The 20,271-nt window shown below is 35.1% G+C and overlaps 3 protein-coding genes, 1 long non-coding RNA gene and 1 other non-coding gene across 6 annotated transcripts; 1 reads left to right on the top strand and 4 right to left on the bottom strand.

The window, feature by feature from the left end:
* Positions 1 to 96: 96 nt before the first annotated feature.
* LOC120201546 lies at positions 97 to 920 on the bottom strand. The gene is made up of 5 exons (XR_005523658.1): positions 906 to 920; positions 739 to 810; positions 554 to 668; positions 256 to 386; positions 97 to 178 (listed from the first exon to the last, which is right to left on the bottom strand). It is a non-coding gene; the product is annotated as an uncharacterized LOC120201546 (long non-coding RNA).
* Positions 921 to 3,775: 2,855 nt separating this feature from the next.
* Positions 3,776 to 3,848, bottom strand: TRNAR-CCU. The gene has a single exon. It is a non-coding gene; the product is annotated as a tRNA-Arg (tRNA).
* A 969-nt stretch (positions 3,849 to 4,817) lies between these two features.
* Positions 4,818 to 7,250, bottom strand: LOC120183748 (heme oxygenase 1, chloroplastic-like). The gene is made up of 4 exons (XM_039188409.1): positions 7,012 to 7,250; positions 5,594 to 5,876; positions 5,030 to 5,137; positions 4,818 to 4,925 (listed from the first exon to the last, which is right to left on the bottom strand). Exons 1-4 carry the CDS (start codon positions 7,248 to 7,250, stop codon positions 4,833 to 4,835), a joined length of 723 nt encoding a protein of 240 aa, XP_039044340.1. The 3' UTR covers positions 4,818 to 4,832.
* A 6,402-nt stretch (positions 7,251 to 13,652) lies between these two features.
* Positions 13,653 to 17,609, top strand: LOC120201509 (putative chloride channel-like protein CLC-g). Of its 2 annotated transcripts, XM_039202105.1 has the most exons (7): positions 13,653 to 13,920; positions 14,019 to 14,219; positions 14,398 to 14,575; positions 14,902 to 15,164; positions 15,457 to 15,726; positions 15,845 to 16,976; positions 17,232 to 17,609. In XM_039202105.1, exons 1-7 carry the CDS (start codon positions 13,760 to 13,762, stop codon positions 17,364 to 17,366), a joined length of 2,340 nt encoding a protein of 779 aa, XP_039058036.1. In that variant the 5' UTR covers positions 13,653 to 13,759; the 3' UTR covers positions 17,367 to 17,609. The 2 variants fall into 2 exon arrangements, with proteins under 2 accessions (XP_039058036.1, XP_039058042.1); XM_039202111.1 differs by lacking the exon at positions 13,653 to 13,920 and having other exon boundaries at positions 14,076 to 14,219; positions 14,499 to 14,575.
* A 133-nt stretch (positions 17,610 to 17,742) lies between these two features.
* Positions 17,743 to 20,271, bottom strand: LOC120201523 (calmodulin-binding receptor-like cytoplasmic kinase 3). The gene is made up of 7 exons (XM_039202122.1): positions 19,918 to 20,271; positions 19,608 to 19,835; positions 19,025 to 19,524; positions 18,766 to 18,931; positions 18,584 to 18,673; positions 18,212 to 18,510; positions 17,743 to 17,967 (listed from the first exon to the last, which is right to left on the bottom strand). The coding sequence occupies exons 1-7, from the start codon at positions 20,171 to 20,173 to the stop codon at positions 17,758 to 17,760; spliced, it is 1,749 nt and encodes a 582-aa protein (XP_039058053.1). The 5' UTR covers positions 20,174 to 20,271; the 3' UTR covers positions 17,743 to 17,757.

The raw sequence follows: 20,271 nt of genomic DNA, 5'->3' as shown, positions 1-20,271 counted from the left end.
TTCCTCATGTTTATGATAGAGTTGTACTGAGAGAGCCTCACTTTCAGTTACCATTCTCTTTTATAGTTGAATACAGTACAAATTGTGAACTAGTATATGATAGATCTGATGATGAAGACCAGGTGCATTCTAGACTTCGTGATGCTTCAAATAAATGACAGGCATGGCAAGCTTTAACCTGCAGTAGCAAGGTTTAAGACATTAGTGTAAAAATCATTACAAGATTTGCCTGTTGGAATTGGGACTAACTCAAACCTTATGCTTTTGAAGTTTGATCTCGGAATCTCTCATCATATAAGTCCAAATCTTCTCGATTATTTTGGACCGCTAGTTTTCGAAGGATAGGCTCTTTCTACCATTACGTCGTCGTAGAGTTGTTTTCCGTTCTAGTTGTAAGAATATATTCAAAGAAAAAATAATCACAGATCAAGGATTGTATTAACATGTATTTACAGCTTATAATATTCGAGTAACAGAAAGGTATTCTTTCGTCTCTCGAGTTTTGTCAAAACCAAATACGCGGACACGAGAGAGATGAGTAAGATACACTTACAAAAATGACTGGGAAAAAGTGAACCTGTCCTTCAGGCTTTGTCTGAGTCTCCTTAAAATACACCAGAATGGGGAAACTTGGCCACCAAAGTTCCCAATTCACAAATGTTGAGTACCTGTGGTAAAATAGATAGGTAAGTGGCTTACCATTTTCGAACTTGGATCGAAATTGGAAAGGTGTCTTACTTCCAACGGTTTTTGCCACCCACAAAGACATTTTTCACCTGAATCCGGAAGCTGGTCCCCTACTTTCACCTCCTAAAATCACAAACGTCGCCGTTCACATATGCGTAAGTGGAGAATTCTAGCGCCAAATCCGCAACAATGAAGGAAGTATACAAGAATGGACTAACCAGTGACTTGTCATCGAAGACAAATCTAACTCGAGTAGTCTACAAGAACAAACTGTCAGCTGGTTTCTGCTAAAATATCGAAATGGAAACTAAAATGATATAGATCTACAAGCCAGAGATTAGTGTATCTCATCAGAATGGTATCTTATAAACTGCTTTGTATTTCATCAAAGGATTAAAGCTCTTCTGATGGTGGCAATTTCGATTCTTCTCAATGACGTAAACTATTTCTAGTTATTGATACCAGGAACAACAGAAGCAACCCCAAGTAGACCACAGGTGCAGCTGATAATAGGTTATCAGTATAAGCTAATCCACCAGCTAGATCTGTTTCAATCAATAATTTTCCGGAATATAACTTTGAAAGATGGGAAGACAATAGCATATTAACAGCAGACCATGCTGTGCATTCATTATTTTAAAGAACAAGATCAATCAAGAGATAATTATTTCGATAGTCAAGAAGCAAACACTGAACAGGGGAGGCGTTAAAAGATTGCTTGCAAACCGGTGCAAAACTCGTGCAACTATAACGCAGCCTTGTTCACAGACCAGAATGCAGGTTCGATCATATATTTAGAAAGGTCCTAATCTCCAGACAATCAACAACATCGAAATAAACAAACTAATGCTTTGCTTTGCTTAACCAAAGAAAAGGTCCTAGCCATGCATGACTTCATTTTGTTCCACCCAAGAATCCTCAGTTCGATGAATTAAGAAGACTAGCTTCAAGGAAATTGACATTGGTCATGCACTCGAGATCTAGTATTCTTCAACCATGAATTTTACTCAGCATCACATTTACCCCGAATCTCATAACAATTTCTTTAATTAAGGAAAAAAACGTGGCAACACCAAATGTTAGTAGCAAGCAATTCTTATCAAATAAGAATGGACTTTGAAAAGTCAAGATTGCATGGAATTTAATTAAGGCAAGCAAGTATTAAGGCGGCAGAGAGAAATTGAGAAGCATCCACATAGCTGAAAATAAGTCGGTTACTACACCTATAAATATGTGTGTAGATAAGCTTTAAATGTAATGTAAAGAGAGAAAAATGAAGGCTTAGAAAAGCCATAATGATTAATTGCTTAGCAAAACTATTAAAGAGAGAAGGAATATGAGGAAAAGCTTAGAAAAGCAAAGAATGAGAGATAGCTTAACAAAGCTATTAGAGAGAGAGGGTGAAGCTTAGCAAAACTTAGAATAGCGATGTTGTGTTTGTAAACTAGTCGCAGCTAGTGTTGTAGTATTGTAATATTGGGGTAACGTAGTTATAACGTATTTTGCCTCGTATCAATAATAGTTCGAATTAAAAATTACTCGAGTGCCCACCTACGCTTCCAACAAGTGGTATCAGAGCTTGGTTCGAGTTTAACGTGATGGAGAAGATGGCCAACATGATTCAACCACAAATCCCGAGATTGAAAAAGACAAATTATGACAACTGGAACATTCAAATGAAGATGTTACTAGGCTCCCAAGATTTTTGGGATATCATCGAGAATGGTTACACCGAGCTTGAAAATGCAGTAGCAGAAGCAGTCCTGACCAATGAAGAAAAGAAGGTATTAAAGGAATTCTCAAAAAAAGATAAAAGAGCGTTGTTCTTTATTTTTCAAGGAGTAGAAGAATCTACCTTTGAAAAAAAATTCTGATGCGAAGACCGTAAAACAAGCATGAGAGATTTTGCAAAAATCTCTACAAGGTGTCAAAAAAGCAAAGCAGAATATATAGCCGCAGCAGCGTGCACTTGCCAAGCAATGTGGTTAAGGAATATTTTGAGCGGGCTAAATTTGGCACAAGAAGAACCAATCACAATTTATGTCGACAACAAGTCTACAATTTCCCTTGCCAAGAATCTAGTCTCCCATAGCCGAAGCAAGCATATCGATACAAAGTATCATTTTATACGAGAGCATGCGAAAAACAAAATTGTGGAGCTAATTGACTGCAGAACTGAAGATCAATTAGCAGATATTTTCACAAAACCATTGATAGCAGATATATTCAACCGACTTAAAGAAAAGCTTAGAATGGAAAATCAAGTTTGAGGGGGAGTGTTAGAAATCAAACTTGATTTCTAAATATTAAAAGTCAAAAAAAAAATTGTTAAAAGAATATGCTTAATTATTAAGCAAAGTGCATGCTTAATAATTAAGTAAAAAAACGTGGCAACACCAAATGTTAGTAGCAAACAATTCTTATCAAATAAGAATGGACTTTAAAAAATCAAGATTGCATGAAATTTAATTAAGGCAAGCAAGTATTAAGGAGGCAGAGAGAAATTGAGAAGTATCCACAGAGCTGAAAATAAGTCGGTTACTACACCTATAAATATGTGTGTAGATAAGCTTTAAATGTAATGCAAAGAGAGAAAAATGAAGGCTTAGAAAAGTCATAATGATTAATAGCTTAGCAAAGCTATTAAAGAGAGAAGGAATATGAGGAAAAACTTAGAAAAGCAAAGAATGAGAGATAGTTTAACAAAGCTATTAGAGATAGAGGGTGAAGCTTAGCAAAACTTAGAATATATAGGTTGTATTTGTAAACTAGACGCAACTAGTGATGTAGTATTATAATATTGGGGTAACATCGTTGTAACATATTTTGTCTCGTATCAATAATATTTCGAGTTAAAAATTACTCGAGTGTCCACCTACGCTTCCAACATAGTAAGGTAGTTGGCTCATGCAATCAAAAAATCACGTGTGATTTGTGAGGCCTAAAACTCGTAGAAATAGAAGATGGGGACCAAGTTTTCCACATTGATGTAGCCACATTAATTAGTCAGCCAAAAAAATATAGATGCTAAAACGCCAAATGCAGTGTGACAGAAAAAATATGAACAAAGCAACAAAATAAAAGAAATCGCGCCAGATAGGGGTCGAACCTACGACCTTCTGCTTAGGAAACAGACGCTCTATCCACTGAGCTACAGGCGCTCTTGTTAACTATAAGAAGATTCATAATTTTAATATTGTAATAATGCTATATGTGACCTTTTCTAAATTGATCCGTAAACTTTTGAATGTTCCAATTTCATCTTCAAATTATAACTCTCGTTTAAAACTGGTCCTTAATGTTTTGAATATTTCAATTTCATTCCAAACTATCAATATATACTAATCACATACCTGGTTAATGTGTTAGCCAAGATATATTATTATATATTTGAAAAAGATTAAACTAAACTATGGCTAAAACTAATTACATATTTGAATGAATTTAGAAATGATATTGGAAGATTAAAAAATTTGGAGTCACGTTTTAGGAATGAAATTAGAACATTCAAAAGCTTGAAGACTAATTTAGAATGGAAGTCATAATTTAAGGATGAAATGAAAATGTTCAAAAGTTTATAGACCAATATAGAATGAGGATCATAATTTGAGGACATGTGACACAATTAACTCAATTGAAAAATAAAAACTAAATTTATAATTTATGGATAGTACAGTGACTAATGACAAAATTTCACCTCATAATACCTAAACTAACATTCGTCCATATGAAATATTGAACCTAAATCAGTATTCATCAATATAATATAATATAATATAATATAATATAATATAATATAATATAATATAATATAATATAATATAATATAATATAATATAATATAATATAATATAATAATATAATATAATATAATATATATAATATAATATATATAATATAATATAATATAATATAATATAATATAATATAATATAATATAATATAATATAATATAATATAATATAAAAGGAACTTTACAAGTAGCTGAACAGTATTAGAAGAAGAAAAAAATCAAGGAATGGGAGTAAAAGTTGATAAATATGTTTACAAGTTCAGTCCACAGTGTTGAGTATTTGACTTGAAATCCCATAACAATTCCAGATTCGATTAACACGAACATACTATGCCAGTTATGCTTGGCATACCTATGACAGTATCAATCTAAGAATCTCCCCTGAATATTTGAACGATTTCTCGGTTTCTTCCAAGCAATGGTTCTTCTCCTCCCTAGTCCAGCTCTTCGGTAGCGACGATGAAGAACATGAAATCAGTATTAGTCGTAAAGAAACGGAATGGAGATGGTGTTTTCAAGAGAGTTCTGCAATCATACAATGAATATTACCCCAGCTACTTTGTTCAGCTTGTCCCTCACGTTTTGTAACAATTGGGAAAGGTCACCATCCCATTTGTAAAATTCCAACTCCTTGTTGTCAAGTATCTTCTCAGCTACCTGGTAGAAAGAGTGGGGTTGAATGAGCTCGAGTGCTCGATCTCGTAAATCAAGTTAATACCTATCTAAGTGAGGACATTTTAGGAGCAGAGGTATCGAGGGAAGTGTATGCATTCAACATGTTACAAGTATGGCTATGGCTATGGCTATGGCTATGGCTATGGGATATCCACTAGATAGAAGCTGGTGAAATGCATGAAGCAACTCAAATGGGTAACTGAAAGGGATAGATCGAAGCAAAACGACATGAGTTTAATTCTAGAAAGTGTAGATAAGGATCAAGAAATTTACTTTTCGATACACATTTGAAGCTAATATTGTGTTTAACATGTTACAAGTGTATGCATTCAACATGTTACAATTATGGCTATGGCTATGGGATATCCGCTAGATAAAAGCTGGTGAAATGCATGAACTGACCCAAATGGGCACATTTGAAGCTAATATTGTGTTTACCTTCTTCCCAATCATCCGGCCACCAGCCGAGTGTGCAAAATAAATGTTGTAGAAATGGCATATGAATGCTTGTGGATCCTTCTCGGATAATTCTTTAAGATACTCGGAATATGTAACACCGGGAGAAGATGGTTCGGGAATGGCATAGCCTTGCTCTTTGAACCACTGTAAATCCATCGCCAACTTCTCCGACCTTTCCAATCCAGTGTTTCTGAATTCAGCATCTGAACCAGACCAGACCAGGCTTATCACTTTACTTTTTCTAGCAGTATCGTAAAACCATTAAACATCACACTCAAGAAGCACATAAAAGCTTATACATATGAGCAAAGCTAGGAACTAGTTGGTGCAATACAATTTACAAAGCATACGAAACTCCGAGTTTAACACAAAGTAAAAACCACTGATACTTTTAAAGGCATCCATTTCGAGGATTAAACAGCTACAATTCAATCATCTGTGTTAATGGTAAAGTGCTTCGGTTTTCAAGTGAAGGGCTATTTGAATCCTTCGCCGTCCCTTATGCCTTTATCTTTCTAAAAACAATGATCAACGATCATCATCTCACCTACTATAGATCTTCGCTTAATCCGGAATCTAAAAGGATGAACCGACAACGATCGACGAGACAAAAAAAAATCCAATCAACTACAAGGGTGAACCACCAACTACGGACGACAAAAAATTGTTCCCATCAACGGTATCCTATAACAACATCTAAATATCATCATATAAAAAACTTCAAGCTTCAGTCTAATCTTATTCTCCCTTAATAAACCCATCTTCTCGAAGATGATTTGATTCTAAAATAAATTACAAATTTCCAAAAGTATAGCTGAAAACAAAGTAGCCATCAACGGTAGGATTGTTGCGGAATACGGTTATCAAACAAAGTAAAATTACAACTGATAATTTAGAAAAATAAAAATGAAGATAAAAGTGACACAAAATAAATTTACATAGAAACCCCCTAAATAATATAGGGTAAAAATCATGGGCAACGGTAGAAGAATTTCACTATGAGAAAATAAGAATTACAATTTCTCTCGATATACCAAGGGAAAAAAATGATAATTCTCTCTTGATAAAAATGAGAAAACAACTTTAAAGAAACTCTCTAAATTCTCTAATATTAGAATAAAACTATAATGTTTTGGGATGGTTTTGAAGTTAAAAGAACTAGGATATTTATAATTAAAACTTAAAGACTAATCTTAAAAATACTCTAAAATATAATAACTAAATGTGAGATTTTAACATTATTAAAAAATCAATAATTTCTAGCTACTTTTTCGGTGCATTAATTTTGCTGCAACTTGCACCAAACAATTTCAACAAGGCTCCCATACCTTAACGGTACGTTCTTCAGGCTGTTTTACTTCCTTCTCTCCTTCCTTTGCAATTTCATGGCCACTAACCTAATCTCCTCCACGAAACCTTTAGCCTCTCCGGGGTACCTCTTCCTGGGCTTCTCCACCGTCGTGGACGATACGACGACGTTCCTAGAAACCCTCATGGGAAGTTTAAGAGACGGAGTCTTGGAAGATGGGAAATCCTTGATGATAAAACTGGAAGAGAAATTGGGAGGTGGAGGAGTTTTAAGGTTGGGTCTTTTAAGAAAGGAATGGGATTGGGAAATTGGGGTCAGAGACGCCATTGAAACACGGATTTTCTTTTTTTTTCCAAGTTTTAAATGGGATTGTTTTTAGTTGAAGCTGCGAGGAAGAAGATGATGATGAAAAAGGAAATGGAATTTTCAATATTTGAGATTCAAATAGTCATGTCTTAAAGTTTTCATAAATATTAGATTAAATAATTTTGAGAGTGAAAATAAAGTTTGGGTTGCTTAAATTAGTGGTGACAGACATGGGCAAAATGTTATATTATGGGTTGCTTGTCGAAATTGTTGGACCTATAATGGAATATCCTGTTAGATCCAACCTTGGTTAAATGAAAGGGTAAAGTATATAAATAGTTTATGAACTTTTAAGGTGTTTGTATTTTAGTCACTCAACTTTTGAATCTTTTAATTCGTTTTCAATAAGATTCCTGTCGTTACCTCCCGTTAGTTTTGTTGACATGTCACTTAACTCTAGTTAATTCTCTAACGTTATAGCTTCTTCTTATTTTTCTTCTTCTTCCATTAAAGCAACTTATTTAACTCTTTTACTTGCTTGTTTTTTCTATCTCTCTTCCATGAATTCTTTCACCATCTTCAAAAACCCTTCTCATTTCACGAACCTTGATTTTATAATCTATATGCTCTTTCACCATCTTCATTAACCCTTCTCATTTCACGAACCTTGATTTTATAATCTATATGCTTTTTAACACTGATGTTTAAGTTCTACAAAAAGTAAAATAACAAATTAAAAAACACTGTAACCCACCATTTTAATAAGAGCCCACATTTTCTTTTACTTCACTTCAAAAACTGAATCAAACCAAATCGTTTCTTCCCTTATCTCAAGTTTTCACTTCTTCAAAAACACGCTCAAAGTAGTTACTCTTTGCCCTTTACTTGAGATATGCGTTAGGGTTCATGAAATAAGAAGTGTTGATGGAGATGGTAAAGGAGTTAATGGAAGGAGAGATGGAAAACAAGTAAAAGAGTGAAAGAAGTTGCTTTAATGGAAGAAAGAAGAAGAAGAAGATGTCACGTCATATCGTTAATGGGAATTAAGTGTCACGTCAGTAAAAATGAATGAGAGATAATGACATATACCTTATTGAAAACGAACTAAAAGCTCGATGATTGTATTGCAAGTTTCAAATGTTGAGTGATTAGATTGCAAATGCCCTAAAAGTTTACAGATTATTTATGTACTTTACCCTAAATAAAACTAAGGAAAACTATTTATTTATTATCTAAACTATCAGTTTTAGTTCGTTTTTTGTAACTAAATTTTTAGTGTTTTTTAAATCATGTCTAAAATTTAGTTTTTGTTTCATTTTAATATCTATCGTTAAAAACTTAATGCGCTTAGTACCTAAATTATCAATTTTGGATATGTTTGATATTAATACCTAAACTTTCAATTTTTTAAAATTTAACGTTAAATTTTGAACTTGGTACTAAAATGAAATAAAAACTAAAGTTTTTAAAGGTATCTTACTAAAATGAAACAAAAACTAAATTTTAAATATGATTTTGAAAAAATTAAAAGTTTAGGTACTAAAATGAACCAAAATTAATAGTTTAAGTACTAAATGGTAGCTTACCCATAAAACTAATAATAATAATAATACAAGTTTATATATTTTTAACGATATATAAATTTCTTAAAGTGTTTAAATATAATTTATAAACATGTACTTATTAAATGATTGAATACAATATATATATATATCACTTTATCATTTGATCAATATGTGTTCGTGTAAATATGTATACTAACACGTATTACGCACGTTATTTCTTTAAATAAAATTCATGCGATTTAATAAAAACGGTTAAGATATTATTTTAATTAAATTAGTCTCAAATTCAAGTTCTCTCTCTTCATTTTCATGTTTTTGAGAAAATAAAAATAATAAGTTTCAAAAAAAATAATTACAAATATTTTGGTCATGTAAATTCATATATTTCACTTTAAAATCAGAATCTCATTTCAAAATAATTTACATTTATTTATAATTGTCTATTTAAATAAAAAATTATAGAATTTAAAGAAATCATTTATAGAGGATAATAATTTTTAAAGTCCAACTTAAAAATAAAACAAAACATAACATTTGGCACCTATTTTAATAAAAAAATATTAAATAAAAATAATAATATTTAGATACTTATATTATTTTAGAGACTTCAAAGACTATAAATATATTGGGCATGCAACATGTTGCATATTGGGCTTGTTGAGGCTGAATCCAACAGCTTATGATAACCATCCATATACCGTTAGCAGTTTGGAGGATAAACTACACTTTTTAGTATATGAATTAGCGGTGATGTTAACGTGTCAATATAAATTAATATTATATTATTTTTATTTTTATTTAAAAATATCAAATCGGTATTTCTATTAGTTTTTTTAATATCAAGTAATTTAAATTAAATCAAAACGTAACAATAAATATGATTTAAAAATAATTGAATGATTAAAACAGAACAAAAAATAATAATTAAAATATTGAACGTGTAGTTTATCTTAAATTATAACGGTGAATGGAATAGTGATACTCCAATAATTTTTTTATGAATCATCAATATCAAGTAATTAAAAAATATATTTTTAATTTGAGTAAAGTACACAAATGGTCTCATGACAATAAGATATTACTTTGTTAAGTTTTCCGATTATTAAAAGTTACAAAACGATCTCTTGACTATAGTGCATTGCTTTGTTGAGTCACATGACTATTAAAAGTTATAAAACGACCATTCGACTATTTAAATATTTTAAACTCGTCATTTTATGTTAAAAAAATAACGGTATTATGAGTTTGGCGTTAACATGATGTATGTGATATGTTAAAATATGATATCAAATAACTATCATATCCCAATCAATATGTTAACGTCCAACTTAGGCTATCATCAATTTTAACGAAAAATGACGAGTTTGAAACATATAAATAGTTAAACGATCATTTTTATAACTTTTAATAGTTAATAGACTAAACAAAACGACGTCCTATAATCAGAAGGTCATGTTATAATTTTTAATAATAAAAAAATTAACAAAACAATATTATATATTTAAGAGATCATTTATGTACTTTACTCTTTTAATTCTACGTATTTTGATAATAATAGTGACTGAAATAAATTTAATGGAGTCAAAATAAAGTACTTTTTGAGCTATAGTACTTAGCAACCCTAATCCATATTAATAAGTAGTGTCACTATTATTGGTGGCGGATAGGGATGGGCATGAGACTCGACCCGATTCGATCGGGTCGGATTCTTTAAAAAAAATCAGATCGGTCGATTTTTTTTAAATGTGATGTTCGGGTCGGGTCAGTTTAGGGTGAAAATACTCGATCCGAAAAAAATATATAATTTTACCTTATATATTTAAGAATAATTACAATAATATCCCTATATATATTATTTTTTAATTAAGTCATTATTTTTATTGAATAAAAATAATTTTTTATTATTTCGGGTCGGGTTGAGTTTTTAAGTTATATATCGGGTTGGGTTCGGGTCGTGTGAAAACTTGTTTTGGTCGGGTCGGGTCGGCTCTCGGGCGGAAGACTTCTTGTTCTCAGGTCAAGTGGACCAAAAACCCAACCCGACTTATACTAATCCCTAATGGCAGATGTAGGATTTGGCATCTACCCTAAAATCTAAATATCCTTATATTAGTGGTTTATGAAAATAACCTCAGTGACCAAAAATGCCTTATAATATACGATTTTAACCAATTTTTTTTGGATTTGCCAAAATGACCAACTAAATCGCAATGCGATCGATAATTCGCAATGCGATCTCCGGTATCGCAAATAAGTTTCCAGATTCACAATACGAACTTGGACTATCGCAATACGAACTTGGACTATCGCAATGCGAATATGTAAATCGCAATGCGATAGTCGGCTATCGCAATGCGAATATATAAATCGCAATGCGATAGTCGACTATCGCAATGCGAACTTGGATTATCGCAATGCGAATATGTAAATCACAACGACTGGTTGTATTGCATTCGTTTCTTAAGAATTTTCTCTAAAAAGATAGTATTCGTGCGGACGTGTCGAAGACACGTATTACCACGACCACGGCCACGACCTGAGACGGACGGCGGCGGCGCGCGAGAGTCCCCCTTGTTCTCTATCACTCAACAAGGAAGTGGGAAAGCCAAGCCTTAAATACCATTCCCAATAGTGTTTCCAATACTATGTGGGATTGAGCATTACCAACACTTGTTTCCAATACAATGTGATTATTCAGGAAACAATTAACAATCATGCACCTTAAAACAACTGAATCAGCAACCAATTGCATTAGTATTATACGATTAAATATGTCATAATTAAATGTCAATCTACAATCAATCGCGATTATTGCAATTTTAAGAAAAACATTCAAAAATAATATCACTATTTAAGGCTCAATCCCACATAATATTGGGAACAAGTGTTGGTAATGCTCAATCCCACATAGTATTAGAAACACTATTGGGAATGGTATTTAAGGCTTGGCTTTTTCACTTCCTTGTTGAGTGATAGAGAACAAGGGGGACTCTCGCGCGCCGCCGCCGCCGCCGTCTCGTGGTCGTGGTCGTGGTAATATGTGTCTTCGACACGTTCGCGCGAATATTATCTTGTTAGATAAAATTCTTAAGAAACAAATACAATACCGTCGTTGCGATTTTGGACTATCGCAACGAATTTGGAATAAATCGCAACGCGAACTTGGAATAAATCAATCGCAACGAATTTGGAATAAATCGCAACGCGAACTTGGACTATCGCAATGCGAATATGTAAATCGCAATGCGATAGTCGAAGTTCACGTTGTGAATTTAGAAATTGCGATACCGGAGATCGTGTTGCGAATTATCGATTGCATTGCGATTTAGTTGGTCATTTTGACAAATCCAAAAAAATTGATTAAAATCGTATATTATAAGACATTTTTGGTCACTGAAGTTATTTTATCTATTTTATTCAGAGTATCCACCCTAAAATTTATGTCTACCTTTAAAAAATTTTCTAAATTCGCCACCTATTATTACCCTAATCATCTAAACCCTACCATTTTCTGATCTATCCCTTTGGCACTAGCAACCACACAGACGTGTTCTGGTTGATCTCTTTTCACATCCCTTTCTTTATCATCGATGATATCAAACAAATGTCTCCTTATTCTATTATTTCTCTTTCACTTAATACTTTTTTTTATTAAAATTTTTAAACTAGAACTCATATAATTATAAAGATCAACCTTTTTATCAAGTGGTCATGAAAAGAGATTAAAATTTTAAATAATTGGTCTCGATTAGAAATAATTAAATAAAAATAAGATATTTTTATACTCAAATTAGATCGAATTGAATCAGATTTTTATCTTAAAATTCAGATAGAATTTCGAGTCAGCAAAACTTTTTTAGACCCAAATCAAATTTAGTGTTAAGAGTATAATTCTCAACTTAGATTCAAATCAATAAAAAGAATTAACTTAACCCAACTTATTATCATCTTTGAGTATGATGTCTTATATATATATTTAGTATAATATTTATATTTTTTAATTTAAATATTAATTAAATAATATATTTAATATTTAAATGATCATCCAATTTAGTTGGTAGAGCACAAGGTTTTTAATCTTGGGGTCGTATGATCGAGTCACACGAATGGCATTTCATAATTCGGAGGTCTCTTATGGAAACTGCTATCAATTGGGGGTAGCCTATTATCTTACCTCCTCTTATCTCATTACATATGGGAATAAGGGTCAACTAATTTTTATTTAATATTTAATTTATATATTTATTAAATCCTTAATTTTTTTTATATAAATAGCTCTATCCATGTTTATATTCTTATTGAAAGAACAACAATCTAACATTTCTTACACTTCCTTTGTCCTATAATTTATGTCTTATATTGATTATATATATAATTTTAGGAGATATATTTAACTGAAAAAATTAATAGAATTATCTTTGAAAGATAATTGATAAATTTATTTTAATATGAATAAAAAATTAAAACATATAAACATAAAAATATAAATATTATTATTGATTATTTTAATAAAATATTTTAAATAAAATAATTTTAAAAATGTATAATACTATCATTTAGTACAGGATGGTACGGCATTATCTAAAAGAACCCACCGGCCACCGTTAGTCTAATCGTTGCTAGAAGCGCCGCCACCATTCACGGCCACTGCCGTGTGATTTGCTGGGTCTAGAGATACCTGAATCTGTTTTGTAGTGAAAGCTGACAAGGATAGAGAAGTAGCAGCTGAATTCCAGTCTGTATTAACAGGCATAGGTGCCTGGCCATTTGTCCACCACAGTCTGCTGGGCCCCAGATGTTTCAATTCTTTATTTTAATAATTCATAAACAGATATTCTTCATTCTTCTATCTTCTATCTTCTATCTTCTATCTTCGACTCCTCTTACTCCTCTGTCGATCTGTACCGGTCCACGTCTCCGCCGAAGCTCCACCGGCAACCCCAAAACCCCGCGCCGTTTGAGACCATGTCAGAGAATGCACCACCGTACCAAATCCAAACCCAAAGCCAAGACTATGAGTCACTCACCGTTTCTTTGCTCTCTCACCAGCAACGATCCATTAATTCCACCTCTCAGGTCGCCATCGTTGGCGCCAACGTCTGCCCTATAGAAAGCCTTGACTACGAGTAAACTTCTCTCTCTTTTTATTTTACATAATTTTTCTTTTCTTTTTCAGCTGAATTTTTTTATATAAATCGGTTCGGTGTTGCTCTCTTGTTTAAAGGATTGCGGAGAATGATTTCTTCAAACAGGACTGGAGGACGCGTGGCAAGATCCAGAAATTTCAATATATTTTCATGAAATGGCTCCTCTGTTTCTTGATCGGCGGTTTCGTCAGTCTCGTTGGTTTCTTCAATAATCTCGCCGTTGAGAATATCGCCGGCGTTAAATTCGTCGTCACTTCAAACATGATGTTGGATGGAAGGTCACTTCATTCAAATTTTTTTTTTGAATAACTGTTGAATTTCATATATTCGAACTAATTTGCGCCAAATATTCGAACTACTTTATCAGCTAGAAATTCTTACATACTCCACTATTGTCCCGCTTTTAAAAAATACTAATAATTTTGAAATAAACCTTTACTTTATTTATATGTGCAGGTACGGGATGGCATTTACAGTGTTTTCTGTATCAAATCTGGTCCTAACTCTCTTTGCCGCCATCATAACTGCTTTTATTTCTCCAGCGGCTGCCGGTTCAGGTATACCGGAAGTGAAGGCTTACTTGAACGGTGTCGATGCTCCGGATATATTTTCACCACGAACTTTAGTGGTTAAGGTAGTTATTTGCTTAATCTTTTTTAAAATTTAATTACAAACGATGAATTGTTACTGTATAGAAGATCCTTTGTGATGTTGAGCTTGATGCAGAGTGAAGAGCTCTTTTTCCCTAAATTTTTATAATACGTTTGTGTTTGTTGATTCTAGTAAATCGAGTTGATACCTATCTAGTTATCGAATTATAGGTTTCTGTGCTTTCAGAGTTCAACATTTATATTGGGAATGATCCCCCTACTTTTTTGTGAATTAAGGAGGAACAGCCACTCATATTTCTTTTCCATTTCTTCCATAGTGTAGAGATTGATAATTGTGTTAAATGTGCAGATTGTGGGAAGCATTTCTGCAGTGTCTTCATCTCTGGTGGTTGGGAAGGCAGGGCCTATGGTGCATATAGGTTCAGGCATTGCATCATTGTTTGGACAGGGTGGATCGAGAAAATATGGTTTGACATGGAAGTGGCTTCGTTTCTTTAAGAATGACAGAGACCGACGAGATCTTGTAACATGTGGATCGGCAGCTGGAATTGCTGCTGCTTTCAGTGCCCCAGTTGGAGGCGTTCTGTTTGCTCTTGAAGAAATGGCATCTTGGTACGTGAATTGATACATCCATTTGGAGCACCATTTTGATATATTATTAACCATCCTTTCATCAGTGTACTGGGTTTACTGCATAGGGCTCTTAGTTGATATCTTTTACGGTTTCACGTTCGTCTCATTTTCTCTCTTTTTATTGTTTAACGAAAAACAGATTTGTATTAGGCAATAGCTTCGTTCAGCCTGCCTTTTACTCATCATGGACAGGGTGTTCATGGTGTCCTTTTGACAAGACTAAACAGCCAAAAGTTGGCATCTTAAGATATTATCTGGTTTTGTTCTACAGGTGGAGAAGTGCCCTTCTTTGGAGATCTTTCTTTACAACTGCTGTAGTTGCAATTATACTTCGAGCCCTAATTGATGTTTGTTTTAGTGGAAAATGTGGGCTATTTGGTAAAGGGGGTTTGATAATGTTCGACGCCTATTCAGCAAATATTTCATATCACCTAGCTGATGTTCCTCCTGTTCTTGTTCTTGGAGTAATTGGCGGCATATTAGGAAGTTTGTATAATTTCCTTTTAATCAGGGTTCTCCGAGTTTACAATTTCATTTACGAGTAAGTTCTATTTTTCAGATTTGTGTTGTTTGCACCAATTACCATTTTCAGAGTCTGGCATAATATAGTTTACCCGGTTTTTCTCCTTGCTTATTACCCCTCTTTTTTCTCATCTCAGGAAAGGCATTATTTATCAAATTTTTATTGCATGCACAATCTCAATTTTCACATCGGTTCTGCTTTTTGGATTACCATGGCTTGCATCTTGCCAACCATGCCCCTTGGATGCAGCTGAAGCCTGTCCCACGATAGGTCGATCCGGTAACTATAAGAGATTTCAATGCCCTCATGGTCACTACAATGATCTTGCAAGTCTCATTTTCAACACAAATGATGATGCGATCAGAAATCTTTTGAGCAAGGATACTGACTCTGAGTTTCAGCTCTCATCTATGCTCATATTTTTCGTCACCTGCTTCATTCTTAGTATTTTAAGCTACGGGATTGTTGCTCCGGCAGGTCTATTTGTACCTGTGATAGTAACTGGTGCATCTTATGGGCGCTTCATTGGAATGTTACTTGGTTCTCATACAAATCTTAGTCACAGTCTCTATGCAGTGCTTGGCGCGGCTTCATTTCTTGGTGGATCTATGAGGATGACTGTCTCCTTGTGTGTTATAATTCTGGAATTGACCAATAACCTATTATTGTTGCCGCTGATAATGATTGTTCTCCTTATTTCCAAGACTGTAGCTGATGCTTTTAACTGCAGCATTTACGACCTTATTATGAAAGTAAAAGGTTTTCCTTACCTGGAAACTCATGCTGAACCTTATATGAGGCAGCTGACTGTTGCCGATGTTGTCTCTGGCCCACTTCAGCTGTTTCATGGAATCGAGAAGGTCGGAAATATAGTACACATCCTTAAAACCACAAGGCATCATGGGTTCCCTGTTATAGATACATCTCCAGATTCTGAATCCTCGGTTTTATATGGTTCTATACTCCGTTCTCATCTTATTGCATTGCTAAAGAAGAAAGCATTCTTGTCCACCCCTATGCGGTTAGGTGTCAGTGATGCCTTTAAGCATTTTTCGGCAGATGATTTTGCAAAGAGGGGATTAGGTAACGTTGACAAGATAGAAGACATTGAATTAACTGATGAGGAGATGGAGATGTTCCTGGATCTACACCCTTTTACCAACGCTTCACCATATACAGTTGTGGAGACAATGTCACTAGCTAAGGCCCTCGTGCTTTTCCGTGAAGTTGGTCTGCGGCACCTACTCGTCATACCCAAGATCTCCAACGTAAGAAACATTGTCAATCATATGCATTTGCCTTAAACTTTTTTCGTCATTCTTTGTCTGATTCTTCATGTTTCTGCATTCGGATTTCAAAGTTTCATGGACTTCTTTGGCCGTGCTAGTTAATCCAACCATAACTTCCAATCCTTCTTTTCCCCATCAGTTTCTTTCCTTTCTGTATGTCGTCTGTTTTCATTTTAGATATCATTTTAACCCTTGTTACTAATTGCATTATTCAAATGGCTGATGTGGCTGCAGAGAGCACCTGTGGTGGGCATATTAACAAGGCACGATTTCATGCCGGAACACATATTCGGTTTGCATCCATTGTTGGTAAGGAGTAGGTGGAAAAGATTGAGGCTTCAATTGCCCCGTTTATTGAAAATATTATAGGTGGCGGCGGCGATCATGTTCGGTCGTTGTGTATGGGGCTTACCCTTGAAACTAGAACTGTAAATGGTCTTGTACTCTTATAATCAAACTGCACTAAGTTGTAGGATGATTCCCTCCATTTGTGATTGGCGAAGACTACTCAGATCCGGCGGGGGAATCACATTGAACGAACTACTGCAATCTGTATTTTGCCCTTACTGTAGAATTCGAGGTATGTCAAAATTTTATCGACTCTTTGATTTAGTCTCTTGCATGCAAGCATTAATAAAGTAGTAATTACTGCTAGCACGGTATAATACTTATTTCCCTGATCGAGGTTAAAGGTTTTTCCAAATGTAACAATAACATAATACAAGAGTGATTAAATCCAAAGGATGGATTATGTTGTGTTTCACCCTAGCCTCGAAGTTTTAACGTAGTCGGCTCTAATCACCCATAACTGTTCTCCCACGGATTTCATCTCCGGACGGTCATTTCTAATGGGTGCTGCGCATTGAAATGCCAAGGCAAATATCTTCCTTAATATTACTGCATCTACAACTTCTTCCACCTTTGGATCCACCAGCTCCACTACTTGTCCTTCATTATACTTCTGGAATGCCTGTTTGGACACCAAAACCATGAATTCCGAGGTGCAAACACCGAGTTATTGTTTTTGAAGACAGAATATCTTAGGCCTTGGGTGACTTAAACCCCAAGTACCCAACTTCACTACCTTGCATGAGAATCTTATTTCGTAAACATGAGAAAAACCAGTGAACTTGGGACTAGCTAGACTCTAATATGTCTACTCCATGTGCTCCTACCGAAACAATCACAAACAAGAGAAAAAAGGGAAAGCTTACCCATCTAGGCGTCACACGCTCTTCAACCGGTCTCCTAAGCTCCACGGGACGGCGGCCGGTCAGAATTTCCACAAGTAAAACCCCAAAAGAGTACACATCACTTTTGGTTGTGAGTTGATAGGTTCTCATGTACTCAGGATCAAGGTAACCAACTGTTCCTTTCACTTTGGTTGAAATATGAGTTCGATCCGAGTCCATCGGGCCAACTCTTGCGAACCCAAAATCAGCCACTTTTGCTCTCATGCTTTCTGTCAGAAGAATGTTGGATGACTTCACATCCCGATGAATAATTTGCTTCTCTGGTTCATGATAAAACTCATTATGAGAAGGCATAGTCTTGAAGAAAAAAAAACTGTAGACCAGTGTGTTTACCTGCATAGAGATGGAGATACGTAAGGCCATGAGCAACATCAATGGCAATTTCAAGACGCTGATTGAAATCAAGGATTTTTCCATTCTGACCTGCCAGGATTACCAGCAAAATATATATTTTTAAGCCTTCATCAATATTGTCTACCGGAAATTTGGGTAGTTACATTGGGAAGGGAATTTACCATCCAAATGATCTCTTAGAGTACCATTTGGTGCATACTCCGTAATGATAAGCCGTTCCTTTCCTTGATCGATGTAACCGAGTAGCTTCACAAGGTTCCTATGATCGATCTTGGATAGAAGTTCAACTTCACTGCTGAATTTTGTTTGCAGATTCTCAAAATGTTCCTAGACAACAAAACAGGAAACAAGCTTCAAAGATACTCTTAACATTGGGGCAAAAGTTGCCGGAAAAAGATCAACATGAGCAGATTTACTTACCTTTTTTGCTCGTTTAATCGCAACCACCTGGCCAGAATCAAGCTGGGCCTTGTAAACAGTTCCGAACCCTCCTTCGCCTATCTTTAGTGCAGGTGAGAAATTATGGGTAGCTCTGGTCACCTGTGTCATACTGAGATGCACTGACCCAAGTCTGTTGAGTTGAGGAGACTCAGACGTCGAGAATCTTGAAGGACTAGGTGGTACCCTAAGTGGGCTGGCCGGAAGTCTGTTGAGTTGAGGAGACTGAGACGTCGAGAATCTTGAAGGACTAGGTGGTACCCTAAGTGGGCTGGCCGGAAGTCTGTTGAGTTGAGGAGACTGAGACATCGAGAATCTTGAAGGACTAGGTGGTACCCTAAGTGGGCTGGCCGGAAGTCTGTTGAGTTGAGGAGACTGAGGCGTCGAGAATCTTGAAGGACTAGGTGGTACCCTAAGTGGGCTGGCCGGAACCTTCTCAGGAAGGGAACGAACACTCGTTTCGGAAGGGCCAGCTGAATCAACTGCGAAAACGGAACCGTGCATTCATAACTTGAAACCAAAACAGGATGAACACATTATACAGCCAAGGTAATGTAACGCTCACTTGTATTTACTTCCTCGGAAAGAACAGTTTGGTCAGCTGCTTTCTTTTTCCTGTAAAGACGGTGGCAGATGAAAACACAGGTTAGAAGTACTCCAGCAGCTGCTGCCATCCCTACTTTAGTCGAGACCGAAAGTTTTCGATTATTGCTCCCTTCCAGGTTATTGTCGGGTATCTCATCTTTCTTTGGCTCGTGCAATAACTTCCGTCCTCTTCCGGTCGATAAATCAGCTGCCAAAAGCTAAGAAATTTACTCATACTATTTGATTAATTTCATAGCTAAATATTAGAAACTTCAAACGAAGCGTGTCACCTAAGGAAACGTCAAAACCACAGTCAGCGCCGGTATAGCCTTCCAACACACAGTGATCTTCATAGTGCAACTGCAGGACCTTACAGAACAAAACCCTATCTACTAGATTGTCGTTCAAACAAAACACTTCATGGCTGTCCGAATTCGAGTATGCTATGCGATCAGCCCCGCATATCGTCGATTTCCCTTCGATCCCGGAGGCAAAAAGTCTTGATGATTGCACAAAGAGAAGTAGGCTAAACACCGAGGCAGCCATTCTCAATGTGTATGTGTGTGTGTGTGTGTGAAGAAAACAACAAAAAACATGGTTGGAACAGTACTAACAGAGAAATTCAAACCCTTCAAAACCCAGAA

This window comes from Hibiscus syriacus, unplaced genomic scaffold, assembly GCF_006381635.1.
Source record: "Hibiscus syriacus cultivar Baekdansim isolate YM2019G1 unplaced genomic scaffold, ASM638163v2 tig00000340_pilon, whole genome shotgun sequence".
NCBI lineage: Eukaryota > Viridiplantae > Streptophyta > Magnoliopsida > Malvales > Malvaceae > Hibiscus > Hibiscus syriacus.
Note: the sequence above shows the minus strand (reverse complement) of the source record. Positions and strands in the feature narration are given on the sequence as shown.